Genomic DNA, 15,067 nt, shown 5'->3' with positions numbered 1-15,067 from the left:
TTGGTTCATCTCCCAGCCTGTTTACCACAAGTGGCTCCTGAGCACTTGCATTCCATGAACCATTGCTACCAGACAATGCTGCATCGTTTCTTACCTCTTCAGCAAGGGAAACTTCGCGACCTTAGAGGGAATCGTTCTGTCCTTGGCATTCCTGCTTCCAAACAGTTGGGCCTTCTTTCCCTCCGTGCCAGATCGTTCCTTGGTCCTGAATTATCACTGCTGAGCAGTTAAAATTTGAATTTCCCCCTCACTGGACAGAGTTCCTTTCCAGATGGTATCAGAAACAGAGTTTGAATTTAGAATAGAGTTTAAACCATGAATTCTGACTCTGGAATAATGACTAGTAATGACTAGCGGTATATCCAAGGTTTCCAGTAAGCCAAAGCCATAGGCTAGAATCTTCATTTACTAGATAGTTCTCATTTTTTCGTATATGACCTGCTGGTATGTTTTCTAATTAAGCTAATAAATTTAAAACGTTTGCCTAAAAGTATGCATCACACACACAAAAAATCTGGTATTCTGTAACATACAAGTATATAGCCTGGAATTACAATTAATGTTTAAAAAAATTCTAACTTTAAATGTCTTATTTTTATTGTTTCTAAATGTTAATGTTGTATTAAGGTACTTTGACCACTAGGTAGGAAAATAAAAGTGAATAGATTTGGTTAGCTCTCAGGATGGTACCTGGATAAGGTAATTGGATTAACATGCATAAAGCAGAATGCTTATCTCCCCTTTAAAAAGAGGAGACTGTTGGGCTAGAAAGAAGGTAGAGAGAGCTAGAGAAAAAATTCCAGGCTTAAAAAAAAGTTTAGGTAAGAGGAGATCTAGTCTCTGAAGTGTGTTCTGATAAGGGGCAAGGGAAGACTGTTACTTTTGCAAATCAGTTTCTGTAAGAAGCAGCAGTCTAAAGACATGTCCACAAGGTCTATGAATGTAAGTAAGTCCTAGAGCGAGCACAGTGTATCTGAACTGAATCTGGTTTGCAGATATTTAGATGTATTTCTATAGAGTACTTTTGGGGGGGAAAATTCGAAAGACTGAGCGGAAGACAACTGAAGAGCATCAGAGGAATGCAAGGCCTTGCCACTTCATGATGTACCAGGGAACAATTCTTTGCATTTCCCCATAGAATATTGAAATGATAGAGAAGAATCGGGACTGAAGTGAGACACTGGAACAGGTTGCCCAGAGAAGTTGTGGATGCCCCATCCCTGGCAGTGTTCAAGGCCAGGTTGGATGGGGCTTTGAGCAACCTGGTCTGGTGGAAGGTGTCCCTGCCCATGGCAGGGGGGTTGGACTAGATGATCTTTAAGGTCCCTTCCAACCCAAACCATGCTATGATGCTATGAGTCTACGTCCCCCCAAAGCGTTTTTGGGCAGGAGTACTTTTGACTGACAAAATATAATTATATTTTTTTTTAACACGGAATTTTGCTTATATGAGTATTGCAGATATATTATACTGGTTAATTGAAGGGAGCGTTTTCTGGCTTTGCTGTAAATACGACTACTAACTTAAGTGGAAGAGGTGGTATATAACATTATGGGTAGGTAGGTGGTTCCAAAATGTGGTGTGTTTTTTTCTTTCTTTCTTGAAAACTTTGCTTTTCTGGTATTTATTCCTAAAAAGGGGGACGAAGCTATCTGTTAGTAATAGAAATGTCCAGCTTTAGAGTATTGCTTTCATTTTTATTTTTTCCTTTTAGTTCTGAAAATAACATATTAAATTTAAAAAATGATGCACTGCCTGAAGATCCAAATGAAGAGAACAACTTAAATGGCTGTAAGTACCTCTATACAATACCTCTTGTGTCACTACAGTAGGAACTAGATTATCTACATAAGCAAGATTTTGATGTCTAACGTATGTTCAGTAATTACTATTTATGGGTATGCTCAGTAACTATTATTTATAGGATAGTTTATCTTCTTACATATTTAATTTAGTGAAATGATTTCTAAGGTTTCACTATAGTCCTAATGATTTTACAGGTTAAAAAGAAAAAAAAAAAAAAAAAATCTGTTTTTCTTGCTTTAAGGGCCTGTGGGCTGGCTTCATCGGAGTCTGATGTGGAGCCTTTGCAGCTTACTCGATTTATTTTTTAAAATACTCATCAACAGGGACTGTGCATTTTTTGCTCATATTTCCTGTGAAATGTCAGTCAACAGTTCTGTTAAAACTTTTGAACATAGAACTACAGCCTTTTTTGAGACTGTTGCAAGTCCACTTGAGCAAACTTTGTAGGTTGGCCTTAGGAATTAATTTTGTCCTCTTGGAAAATATTGTTGTGTTTCTGTGAGGTCATATTGAAAGCAGATTTGTAATCTGAATAATCTAGCCCTTCTAGATATATTGATTATCTCATGTTGTTTTCTGAGATGTACTTAACAACCAACTAATACACAGTTCATAAAAATAAAAACTATGTACCTTAAGTAATGAAGTGGGGTACAACTATTATACCAATTTGTGAATAGCTTACAAAGGTTTTTATGGCTTCAATCAGTTTGGGCTACAGAGACATTTTTGATGGCATTTCAGGTCTTTGGAAACAAAATTATGTTTTCATTTCTTGTTGAAGTGCTTTTCTGCTTTGAGAATAATTCCCATTCATTCTCTCAATAACATGGTGAATGAAACTTAAACAAGAGTCTGATGTACATGATTTACACCCTGACCTGAGAGAACATGTACTGTTAAGGGTCAAGAGTCGTAAGTGGAGAGCAATAGGAATACTTTTTTCTTTCGGAGCAGCCATAATAAAAAGGAAGAAAACTGTAAAAAAAAAAATCTAAATTACTTATTAAATGTTACTTCTTTGGCAATCGTTTTAATTTCACAGAATCCAGAAAGAAAGTGAGGAGGGAGGGCTCTCACAAGACTAATTCAATCTGGTCCACAGTTTGCCATACTTTGAATGAGGAACACTTGAACAGGAGACAGATTTGGGCGTTAGTGCCTTATTTAGTCAAAAATTAGTTGCTGTTAGGGCTGCCTTACTCTCTTTGATGGAAGGGTAAAAATGGGACTTCAGTCTTTTTGTGTTTTTTTGTTTGGTTTTTTTTTGTCATTGTTTATGTAGGCTTTAGAAACACCAAATTCATCTCAAATTTAACTGTTGGTTAAAGCATGAATATTGGGAAATTTGAATTTTTATTGTTTGGAAAACAGTTTGGACTATGGAGAGAGAAGGTGGATGGTGGCTATGCCTTTCTTCAGCTTGGTTCTTGGTGGTTTTGAGGGGTGAATCAGTTCTATTTAATTGGCCAGAGTTTGGCATAGTTTTTTTCCGTGGTCTTCACTCATTTCTGTTGCCTTCACTTTCATTTCTATTCTTAAGTCCACTAAGCTTCCTAGAAAGCTAGCCAGCCAAGCTTGAATGAAAGCCTGGTTCTAAGGTAATCTGCATTAGCAAAATACCCTTAGCAGATGAAAAACATGCAGTGAGAAAGTAGTTAGACTCTGCCAGATTCAACCCCAAGATTCTTCATGTCTTACGAAGAAAGCACTTTCTCAGCCTAATGCTTTTGTGAAAGCAATGCAAAGAAAGCAAGCTTGCCAGTATTTAATTTTTGTCCATTCTGAAGGATTTCAGACTATAACATAACATAGTTACTGCTACTAAGAGCAAGATTGTTTGTTTAAATAGTAGTAAACTGTACTTTTCTTTCTGGCAGGAATAGTCATTTGCTTATAGGCTGTACATCCTTAAAGAGTTTTTGATGGTGAGAACTGTCTGTTTTCCCCAGTTTTGATTCAGTGCACGGAGTAAGAACGCAAGTAGTTAGCAAAATGTTTTTAAATAATACAGCATGCAATATTGCAGCACATTTACACAAGTGTAACCGTAAATAGTTACTGATTACAAATGTGCCTTAAATACTGATTACTACAGGAGACTGTATACAGTATCCTTATATTTAAACTCAGGCAGCTACATTATTTTACAACCCATGCTGTTGTATCTAAACAACCATTTAAACTTATTTTAACAGCTGACCAATCCAGCCTCCTGAATGAGTTCTTCAGTCCAACGGAAAACCTGTTCTTGGGGGGGAGAAGTTCTGCAGACTTAGAAATTCACTTCCTTCCCTTCAATCTGGAAAAACGTTACTGCACTGTCATTCTGGTTAATGAACTGGTAAGAACAGAAAGTATGTTCTGTGAGTGGTTTTCGTGTGATGGCCTAGTCAGTTAAGAATCAGGATATGTTTGCCAATTATGTGTGAATAGGGTAAATGAATGTACAAATTGGTTATGTGCACATTTTAAGGTAATGTTTTTGCATGCATATGCAATTATAAAGATGTGATCTATGTGCTAACTTTTGGAAAAGAAACTCTTTTCTCTTTTTTTTTTGGTTAAGATACAGTATTCCTATAAATCATGGAGGAAAATGTTGTTTAAGAAGTTGGTCAGAGATTTATGTAAGATTATAGGCTTCAGCTAAGAAATTTAAAACAAAGTTTACTGCCGTTTTATGTCCACATAATTAGAATTATATGAAATGCTGCAAGTTACTTTTCACTGTCAAATCATTACAAATAAAAGTAATACTGCAAGGAATGTTACTTTGGTGGCTTTTCTGGGCAACTCAGCTTCAATACAAATATGGAATTTAAATAATTTGTCTTGATGTGGGAGCAAGAATAATGCTTTTGGATGAGACATAGGCAGGGAAAGGATAAAATCTTTACTGTACTGTATTTCTTCCTGTATTTATCACTGTATCTAAGATATGCTGTCAAAGTAAAATAAGAAATTATTTTCCTTGCTCTGTCTCTTTTTAATTTTTCTGCCAATTCAAATTCCATTCAGTCCTTGTCACCAATGCAGGTAAAACTTTTGAACAGATTATACACAAATACTGACTCCATTACCTTTCAGATTCTCTTGACTCATGTAGCCTGGGTTTTGCCATATATACTTAACTGAAATGGATTTCATCAAATTACCAAGACCTGGTTTTGACCAACTTTCAGATCTTAAAATTTGCACTCCAGCTTCTTTGGCGTTCTTGTAATCCTTTATCTCAGTGGTCACAATCTTCTTATTTACAATCTTCTTTTTTCTGTGTCTTTAGTCCATCTTTTCACCTCTTTAATCTCTCTGCTGTGTTTTGTCTCTAGCTGTCAATGTTTTTCAACACCCTGTTGTTTTTCTAATCTTCTTTTATGTGTGGTTGATCTCAAGGCTTGCATTCTGCTGCTTACTTTCATAATACTACCTCTGTGTTTCAGCTTTCCCTCTGTGCAATTACATGTATCTGCCATTCTCTCTGCCATGTTTTCATGATTCATAACAATACATCCAAAACTAAATGACTTATTCTTTTTCTCCTGCACGTTCTCAGCTTTCATACTTTTCATTATTATAGGATGAGAGGTGGACAAGAGACTTCTGCTAGTGTTTAGTGTTTGTATGTTTGCTGTTTGTTTTTATTGTTTAACCAGGACTTTGGCTATGCCACCTGGCCAACTTAATTTTTTCCTTGCTTTTAAAGGAAAATAAGACTAATGCAATGATGCCCAAGCTCGTCTATCTGACCCTGTTCAATATTTGAAACAGCTAGACAATTTTTAAGAAAGCAAGCCATATAGCTGGAAGTCTTAAGGAGTATACAGTTTACTTACATTTCTTGAAAATTAGCAGAGAGTTAGAAGAGGGATAATCTGTCAAATCTTACAGTGAGACGGTGAGCTCATGTGTTACTGACACTAGGGAATCACCTACAACGAGGCTGTATAAATGTCCCCATGTCAGAGGATAGCAATCGTTGTGGATGGTTCAATGAAAAATCAATCCAGTGCTCAGCATCGTTCAAAAAGAGAAATTATTAGCAAAGAAATAGACATCAAAATGTGAAACCTCAGTATACCTTTCTAAAGAGCCATGGTGTTCACACATCTTGAATATTGTGTGCAGTTCTAGTTACCCCAGCAAACAATATAATAGGGATAGGGGAAAGAAAGAGAGAGAAACAAGGATGATCAGAAGGATGAAACATTTTCTTTATAGAGACAGATACTTAAAAAAAATTATTTCCTGTAATTAAAAAAGAGATTGTTAAGGGACATGACAGGTACATGAGATTATGAATATTTTGCAGAAAGTTAATAGAGTAACTGTGGCAGGTTATACAACCTGAACCAAATGAAGCACTTTTTCATATACAATGTTTAACTTACGTAACTCAGCTATCATAGGACAATTTCGATGCTAAAACTGTTAACTAGTTCAGAAGAAATTAGACAAACTCATGAAGGTTAGGTCCATCATATTTATTCAATGAAATGTCTAGATGCAGTCTCTAGACAAGGAAGTCCCTAACCTACTGGTTTCTGGGAGCAAATCTGAAAAGAATCTTTTCCTTGCTATGATTTTATACTCTTTCTTTAAACCTCTTCTATTGGCATTTCCCCTGTTTGTTTCTTTATTAGAAGCAGAAGTGTATACCCTGACTGAGAAGAGGAGGCTCATGCTACATTAGGTATAGAGCCTGAAAACTAAATAATTTGATGAAGAGAAGGGAAATGGAGACATGTTAATGGGAGGAAAGCAAATCTAAGAGATGTGGTCAGAGCTATGGGACAGTTATACTTCAGGTGAAAAGGGAAAGGAACGTTTCTGACAGCTGCAGTGTTGCCTCCAGTGGTGATGTAGAAAACCTAAATTTAGACACCTAGCTAGTCACTGTTCTTAACAAAGAACCAGTTGACCTTATCATAGTAGGAAGCATTAATGCCTCAGAGAAGCCACTGTTATGTCCTGTATGGTAACTATTTCTGGAACACTTGGTCCTTGTAGGTGGGATGTAATTAAAGGCTGCTGAAAGTGCAAAATTTTTGATACATAGCACCACAGGCTAGAGAAACTAAGTGCCATCCACATAATTGTATTATTTGTAATAAAATGTGGTGAACCTCCTAGGGAAAGATGAAACTGCAAGATAGCTAGCGTGATTTTAGAGCTGTATAGTAATGACAGAGGAAGAAGCTGGCTTGCTTAAATATTGTGTATATGGCTGCAATATTTCAATCATGCCATTATCTAATTGACAAACAAGTGTAGCTACCGTGCTGTATGACAATCAAATGGCTTCATACAATGATGAGACTTGTATCATTCAAATATGGACTTGTGATGTATATAATCTAATAAATAATTTATTTTAGCATTTCTGTAATTTCTTCCTACCTACCTTTCCTACCCTTTTTGATGAACAGACCAAAATAGTATCAGAGTAAGACTACTTCTTCATTACAATCAATGAAGAAGGTATTGAGATTCAAATCACTAGTTAGACTTGTATCTGACTCGGAATCCTATCTTCATTGCATCAGCTATATATCTGTAATAAAAGCAAGAAGATACACTGATTCAAGTTTGTTGGCCTACTCAAGTATGTTGCTTAAACTGTTTTGAAAGTATCTGTATGTTAACTTTTCTAAGGTTTGAAATGACAGCAGAAGTTGTTTATAACATTTGTCAAGGATTTGTTTCGATATTTCTTTGTTTTTTTAAGAAAAATTGAAACTGACATTCTTCAAATTTTTAGCATAGATCTTTTCAGAGAAGAAATTATATATTGGTTAAGATAACTGGGTTGCTTTTTCTCTGTTTCTGGGAGCTACTTTAAATGTGAACAACCTGTGATTCCAATGATAATGATTTATTAAGTCATAGTTTAAGAGTGTCAGTCCAGACTTTCACAGCTAAATGCCTAATATAAAATTATATGATTTATTAAGAGAATGCTTTACTATCTGTTGTTCTTAATTACTATCTTGCGTGGAGAACTGCAAATTCCTAGTAGCTATACATTCTTTTGAAATATCAGTTAGCAATGGGATTAGGTAAATAGCTAATGGTAGTTCAACAGCTATTTTATTAACTATTTTTATTAACAGTAAACCCTACAAAATGTGGATGCTATCCTGTTTGCAGCTGATGGAAAATGGAAATATGAAGCATTAAAACCATGGGGATACTAGCTAAACTCTCAAAATACAGTAAAATACCCATTCTGTTCCAAAGCATCAGGAAAAAACCTTAGCAGAAAGAAAACAGGATTTGCATTCTATGGAGATCAAAAAGCAAGAATTCTTCAAAGCAAAGAGGGAAATAGGGAAGTTTGTTCCTACCTATAACCATATTGATGTCAGCAATGACAAGAAAAGTAATTGATAGTTGAATGGCATCCTAGCAACCAGTGCCTTCATGAAATTAGTTGTATATGCTGTGAGCTTGTTAACGGTCCTTATGGAGTGAAATCACTGTGTCAAACAGGAATAATTCCTGTTTAAATTGGTTCCCAGGAGTGGCTATTAGTTTGTGTGTGGGAAACCAATTTTGCTGTAGGTTTCTTTAATCCTTCTCAAGGAAGATTTATCTGAACGCTTGAATCAAGGAAGGGGAGAAAATGCCATCGCAGCTGAATAGCTTTCCTTCTGCTGGGTCAGAAACATAACTGCAGTGCTTGCAGCCTTATCTGACGAAACTATGAACAAAGGTAAAATAAAAAGCAGGCTTGTCTTATGTTATTGACCAATATTAAAGGGAAAACATTGCATTGGTTGGCAGATGGACTAAATTATATAAATAAATTATTTCCTTCATATCTGGAATGAAGAATAAAAGACAGAATATGCACCTTTAGGGCAGAGCTTTACAGAATGTGGTTTATGGAAATAAAAAGATGACTTTCTGTGCAAATTATATCAGTTGTTGCAGCAGTGCTTGGTCCTTTACCTTGCAATCAGTAGAAGCCAAAGTTGTCCAAAAAAGTTTGTGGTAAACAAAAAGAAGTTATCAAAGCAATAGTTATATATATCTATTAAATCTCCTGCCTAGTTCAGATAGATATATAGGTACATAATTGAGACATCTTTTAGTTTCAGGATGTTCTGATTGTGGTCTTTATAATTTGGAGTACTTTTAGTGAGTTTTCTTTTTTTAAAAAATACTTTTCTGTCTTTCATTTGCACCTTATTTTTTTGTTTCCTCTATGATTCAAAGTGTTATTTCTCTGCTAATTAATTTATCTTTTCCTGTATGACAAATTACTGTCTTCTTTTGTTCTAGGTCATGTTTGTATTTACTTTCAAGCTTCTGTAGGTTTTCCATTATTTTTGATGAAATAGTTAAGATTTTTTAACTTTATTTCTCCTTAATGGAGAATTTGTACATGATGCTAACCTGCCTTGACTTCTGCTCTTTTTTGCTTTCTAGAGAAATGTTACTGGCTCAAAATTACTGTAAACATTTTTTTAAAAAAAGTTCTTAACAGTGAAGAGCAATGAAGTAAGCTCGTGAATATGTTTAAATTATATGTAGCTATAGCACATAATTAGAATTCAATTTATTGCTGTATTTATGGGTCAGGGTATCCTCATTCAGTTAAATTATATGAGGAGTTGGAAAGGATTCAACTCGTTGAAATTTCTTGACTTTTCAGATTTAATATTCTGAATTAAAGGTACTTTATTATCATAGCAGGGTTTGAAATGATAATTTTATTTTATTTAAACATAGTTTTAAAGTAATGGGTCTCCTGAATATGTAAATTTTTTCACAAGTCAGATCTTAAGTATTACTAGGATATCTTTGGTTTTAGTTTTAAGATTTTGCCTTCTGTTCTGCATGAGTTGCTTTCTGAATTGTGTGGATGTCTATGTTCTTGTGTTTCAGATTGGAGAATTCGTATATGTGATAGAGGGAACAGGTGATATACCTTTGCCTTCAGGATTGTTTCCAATGGATAGTCCAAATGTTTTACATGTTAGCAGTACATTAGAAGGTAAAGTGAATAGAAGGGAGAACAGTAAAATAGAGCAAGTAATTGTCTTTTGCAAATGTTCTTTAGTTCCCATGCATTTTTGTTAAAATTAATTAAATACATGTGGTAAAAGCAGTTGTTTATAGTGAAGTGTAAGAAAGATATGACGGTGTAACTATCAGATATTTCTTTTCTCTTCAGAGCAGCAGCTGGTCGTTAGCTATCTTCTTCAACTTTCTTGTATTGTTTCCAACATAGTCCACATAAATATTTTTTTTATAATTTCTCTTCTACTTCAGATGAACCAGGACAAGTCATCTTTACCTAGAATTTTTCTAGTTTTAAAACACATGAGTTTTGTATGCAGTGCTGTGATTTGACAGGCAATCCAATACTTTTGTCTTCAAACAGCCAGCGATAAACTGCTGTCAGTCCTATTTCAGAAACAGTGTAGCTATTATTTGACGTAATTACTGGTGGTTTCTTTTAGAGAGGATGCAACATCACCCAGAGGGGTAAAAGAGTGACTGTGTTGTGTAGGTAGCAGAAAGACTTTTTTAAACTTTCATTACTGTCATAATAGCAGTAACACTAAAGTCTGGGATTTTTTATTAACTATCAAAATCAACTTTTGGTTTGGATTTCAGTCTGTGTTAATTTTTATTTCCCCATTATGATTAAAAATAAAAAAAAATTACTGGAGTAAATAGCATGTACTAGAGTAATAGCATGTAACTAAACATCAAAGGAATTTTGTATTCTGGCTTTTCTTTGGAGATTAGAGATTTTAAATACTCTATGCAGTTACACTAGCAGCTGACAAATGTGGGGGTTTTGTTGTTTTTTTTTATTTAACAGGTCCAAGTGCAGTGGAGCCAGTTTTATATTTGAAATGTGGTCTTGCTCAGATTCTTGAAGAAAATCTGAGGATTCCATTGATCAATGAATCAAAAGAGAGGGCTCTGGCCATTGCTGCACAACAGCAGATGTCAACTATTGAATATGAAAGAAGAAGGATCACAGGGACTCTGCAGAGCAGTAGTGTTCGAGTTGCAACTGCATTGTTAGGGCTGTCCAGAGTAGAGGTGAGAAACACCGTAATCTGTTAGTGCAATTATTTAGTTGATCTTGATTTAAAGGACTGAATTTTTTAAGTTTCAGGAAATAGTGTGAAGTTATGTTTTTTTTCACACATTGTGTAATGACAGTTACTAATCCTAATTCCCCTTAGACAGTGCAATATTTTACATGTTCATTCCGAAGCTGCTTCCTCACTCCATGCTATTAAGAAATGCTTCCTTTAAGAAATCTTGGCTGCAGTTAAAAAGAGCCTTAATATTTTACTTCAGTTAGCTTCTGAAAAATACCCACTGATTAAAAAAGCTTTCATACTCTGTGTAATAGATATCTGTATTAGTATCCTTCCTTATGCACGCTTTTGTAAGAAATGACATTTCTCAAACAGGATTTTTTTTTTTTTTTAAAGAAGAGACTTCAAGAATAAATCAAGGAGCAGGAAAGACTTTTTCTTGTCTTGCAATCAATACAAAATAGTTTTGGAAAACCACAAATCTTCCTTATAAGCTATAGCTCTCTACTTATACATCATTCCACCCTAGAGATATTTCCCCAAGATTTCAACATCTAGAAACAAAAAATCCTCCCAAGGTAGTCTGTAAACATTCAATTAGTACTTGTAAATAAATTTATAATAGCAGTATTGCCAAATAAGCAAGCTTTTTCCTCATGTAGAATTCAAATGTAACCTTCTATGGATGATAGCCACACTCTGGGTTTTAATTTCCCTTGTGAGCCTGATGTCACCTGGCCTCAGACAGATTGCCAGGCAGCTGTGCTATTCCAGTTTTCCAGTTAGACTGTTCCCTGAGTAAGGTTCCCAGCACTACATTCCCAGTACTAAGAGGAAGGGAATTTTCCCTGGTGTCTTGATGTTGCTAAAATTATGCCTTTTGTTTACAGATAAGTTTAAAAAGTAATATAAAACAAATTAAATGAGGAAAAATGACAAAGTAGATTTAATCTGTCGCATGTTTATAGTGGGACAAGAATTGTAACCATGTAATCTAGACTCCAATAGTTTGCTTTTGGATTATAGGTAATCCACTGCTGTGTAACACTTTATAAACTTTTCATAATTGAAGTCCCTTAATATCACAGTCACTTAGCAAATACTTGATGAAAGACTTGACTGCTCTGAAGCTGTGGATATAATCAAGACAGAACATAATAGGAACACTCTTTGTACCACTAGGTATGCTAAGATCTAATATGAGTTATAAAATTATGTGTATTGTAGAAGAGTGGAGGACAATTAGATTAGTCATAAAATACATAATGATGGATACTAACGCTGAATAAATTATCATGTGAGAAGTGAAACTAATATGCAGAAATAAGTATTTTGCTCCTTGTACAGAAAGTCTTATAATTGCTTATGAGAAATAAAATGGAGAAGTTCTGCTATATACTGATGTAGAAAAGACTTTACACATTAAAAATATCTCAGTATGGTAAACCACTATGCAGATTAAATTCTGAAGAGTGTTCCTAATAACTTTTTGTCATGAATTCTTCCTTACTGTCTGTATAAAAGTGACAGTATAGAAATTCTGGTGGCATTAATTGAAGAAACTTTTTTAAGTTTGGAGCTGAAGTATGGTTTTAGGCTCATTGTCTAAATTGGCCTACTACCACCACCACCAAAAAGAACCTATCCACAGCTCCTGTGGTTTGATGAATTATTGAGGCTCATGAAATCCTTTGGAACATATGTGTAGGTAAGAGGTAAATCTAGAATCTCTGGAAATCTGTTACACTGTCTTTTATTTCTGTTCCACCTTTCTACTCACTTCCTGCAGGTATAATTGTGTTATATAATGGATGGACAGAAGGCAAAATGCCCTTACATTACTACTACTTGGTCCATTTTTTGCCTGTCAAATTGAATAATAACTAACTAAATAATTGCATGCTTTCCATTCTTATTAAATGGTACATTTTACTCATGTTTACTTAAGTCACATAGAAAATAGTAATAAAGATAGGCTATATTTTGAGGGTCAAACTGGATATGCATATTCAGTAACTCATGCTGTATGTTTTTATGTGACCCATCTATAAGCATGGTTGAAAGTCCTGGCTATTTTTGTACTGTGTTTTTACTGCTTCTTTTCCTTGCTGTAAGAAACTAAGATCTATTTTGATTGTCTTTAATGATTAGAATTACTAAAAAAAATAATGAATTTTTATCTCTTTCCCATAAAAATTGTGCTGATCAGAACCTATTTATCCTGTTGGGTTTTTGTGCTAAATGATGTTACTACTGGGCCAGTATTAGATAATGTGCAATCAGAGTACAGAAGTGACAGTCAACAAGTCTGAGGAGCTTGGAAATGGACATTCAATGGAAAGGAGCAGGAGTGTTAGCTAAATCTTTATTTCTATCTTTTACTTTATAAATTAGGTTAAAATCATCTCATTTAAGCAGTTCTGCTAGAAATAGAATTTTAATAGTTTACTTTACAATCTTGGGCACTGAAGGACTTACTAACAGCAAGGTTAAGTAGGTAACCTGCCATCTCCCTCCCTGTCCCCCAAAAGTAACCTTTACTGCCAACACAATCTAAACCATTTGTTAAAGGATTTTTTTTTTTTGGTGCTAAACTTCGGTATAATTAAAAAAATAAACACATTTAAAACCAAATAGCATCAAAATTTAATAGAGTTAGAGAAGTTAAGTAATGAAGAAATAGGAAGCAAGAATGCTAAAGCAATAGGAATCCAAAGGTGCAGATCTCAATATTTAAAGGAAAATGAGAGATTAAAGTCAGTAGCCTTATGCTATTTAATTCTATTAGTATACACCCTATAAATAAATACAAGGCATAAAACCCCAGAAACTAAATAATAACCCGGTTGCATGCCCATTTGTGACTGTGAACTTTTTATTGGTTTTAATGAAAGATGTTAGGAAAGTCCTGAATTTTATTTTTTAAGCACACAGTTGTGTTAATTTCTTACCTCTTGTGCTGGTTTTGGCTGGGATAGAGTTAATTTTCTTCATAGTAGCTAGCATGGGGCTATGTTTTGGATTTGTGCTGAAAACAGTGTTGATAATGCAGGGATGTTTTTGTTACTCTGAGCAGTGCTTACACAGCTTCAAGGCCGTTTCTGCTCCTCACCCCACCAGCGAGCAGGCTGGGGGGCCACAAGAAGTTGGGAGGGGACACAGCTGGGACAGCTGATCCCAACTGACCCAAGGGAGATTCCAGACCATAGGACGTCACGCTCAGCACATAAAGCTGGGGGAAGAAGGAAAGGGGGGATGTTTGGAGTGATGGCGTTTGTCTTCCCAAGTAACCATTACGTGTGATGGAGCCCTGCTGTCCTGGAGATGGCTGAACACCTGCCTGCCCATGGGAAGTGGGGAATGAATTCCCAGTTTTGCTTTGCTTGCGTACATAACTTTTGCTTTACCTATTAAACTGTCTTTATCTCAACCTACGAGTTTTCTCACTTTCACCCTTCTGATTCTCTCTCCCATCCCACTGTGAAGGAGGTGTGTGAGTGGCTGCGTGGTGCAGTTGCCGACTGGGTTTAAATCACGACACCTCCTAAGTATTTCATTAATTTAATTCCTCCTAAACCATTTTTAGGTAGTAGTAAAGGGAATATAGAACGGAACTCAAGTCTCTGCCACTGTTAAGGTTGGGACTGGCATTATTGTGAATAATTACAAATTGACTTTGTTAATGACGAGTAAGAGAAACCTGTAGGTGGGAAGTTTGGGTGAACGTAGATAACAAGGGATGAAAAAGGGTATCTGGAAACAAAGGGGAGAGAATGTGGAAGAAGAACATGTTTAGATTGAAGTTGCTAATGGTGGTAAATAGAGGAAAGTGAATAAAAGAAAGAAGGAAATAACAGAATAACGAGAACTCATTCACTTGGGTATGAGAGGGGAAGGATGTTGCAGTCAGCGAAGTGAAATTCAAAATAACATGCCTCAGCATTCCTTTTATCTAGAATCTACCTAGAGAGGCACCAATTAGACCCAGTTTCTAGATACACGGCTCTTTCTCCATAGTCAGAGATGTCAGTAATCTCCTTGTATAATTAGACATTATGATAGGAAAGGAAGAGAAGATGTGTTCTACAAGAATCCCAAAAATAAAGCTTGCGCTTTCCACTGTGTCCAGATGTGTCCTCATAGTTAAGTTGTAAAAAGTATTTACTCTAGGCTCCATTTTGCCTCCCTT

General features: G+C 35.4%; 1 protein-coding gene across 1 annotated transcript in view; it reads left to right on the top strand.

Annotated features, from left to right (window-relative positions):
• CFAP47 (cilia and flagella associated protein 47) overlaps positions 1-15,067 on the top strand; it is a 364,054-nt gene that overhangs the window by 146,426 nt on the left and 202,561 nt on the right. The window contains 4 exon segments of the mRNA XM_052795043.1: positions 1,716-1,792; positions 4,006-4,151; positions 9,701-9,809; positions 10,647-10,873. Coding sequence (XP_052651003.1) covers positions 1,716-1,792; positions 4,006-4,151; positions 9,701-9,809; positions 10,647-10,873 — 559 coding nt within the window.

Source organism: Harpia harpyja, chromosome 8 (assembly GCF_026419915.1).
Source record: "Harpia harpyja isolate bHarHar1 chromosome 8, bHarHar1 primary haplotype, whole genome shotgun sequence".
NCBI classification, from domain to species: Eukaryota; Metazoa; Chordata; class Aves; order Accipitriformes; family Accipitridae; genus Harpia; species Harpia harpyja.
Note: the sequence above shows the minus strand (reverse complement) of the source record. Positions and strands in the feature narration are given on the sequence as shown.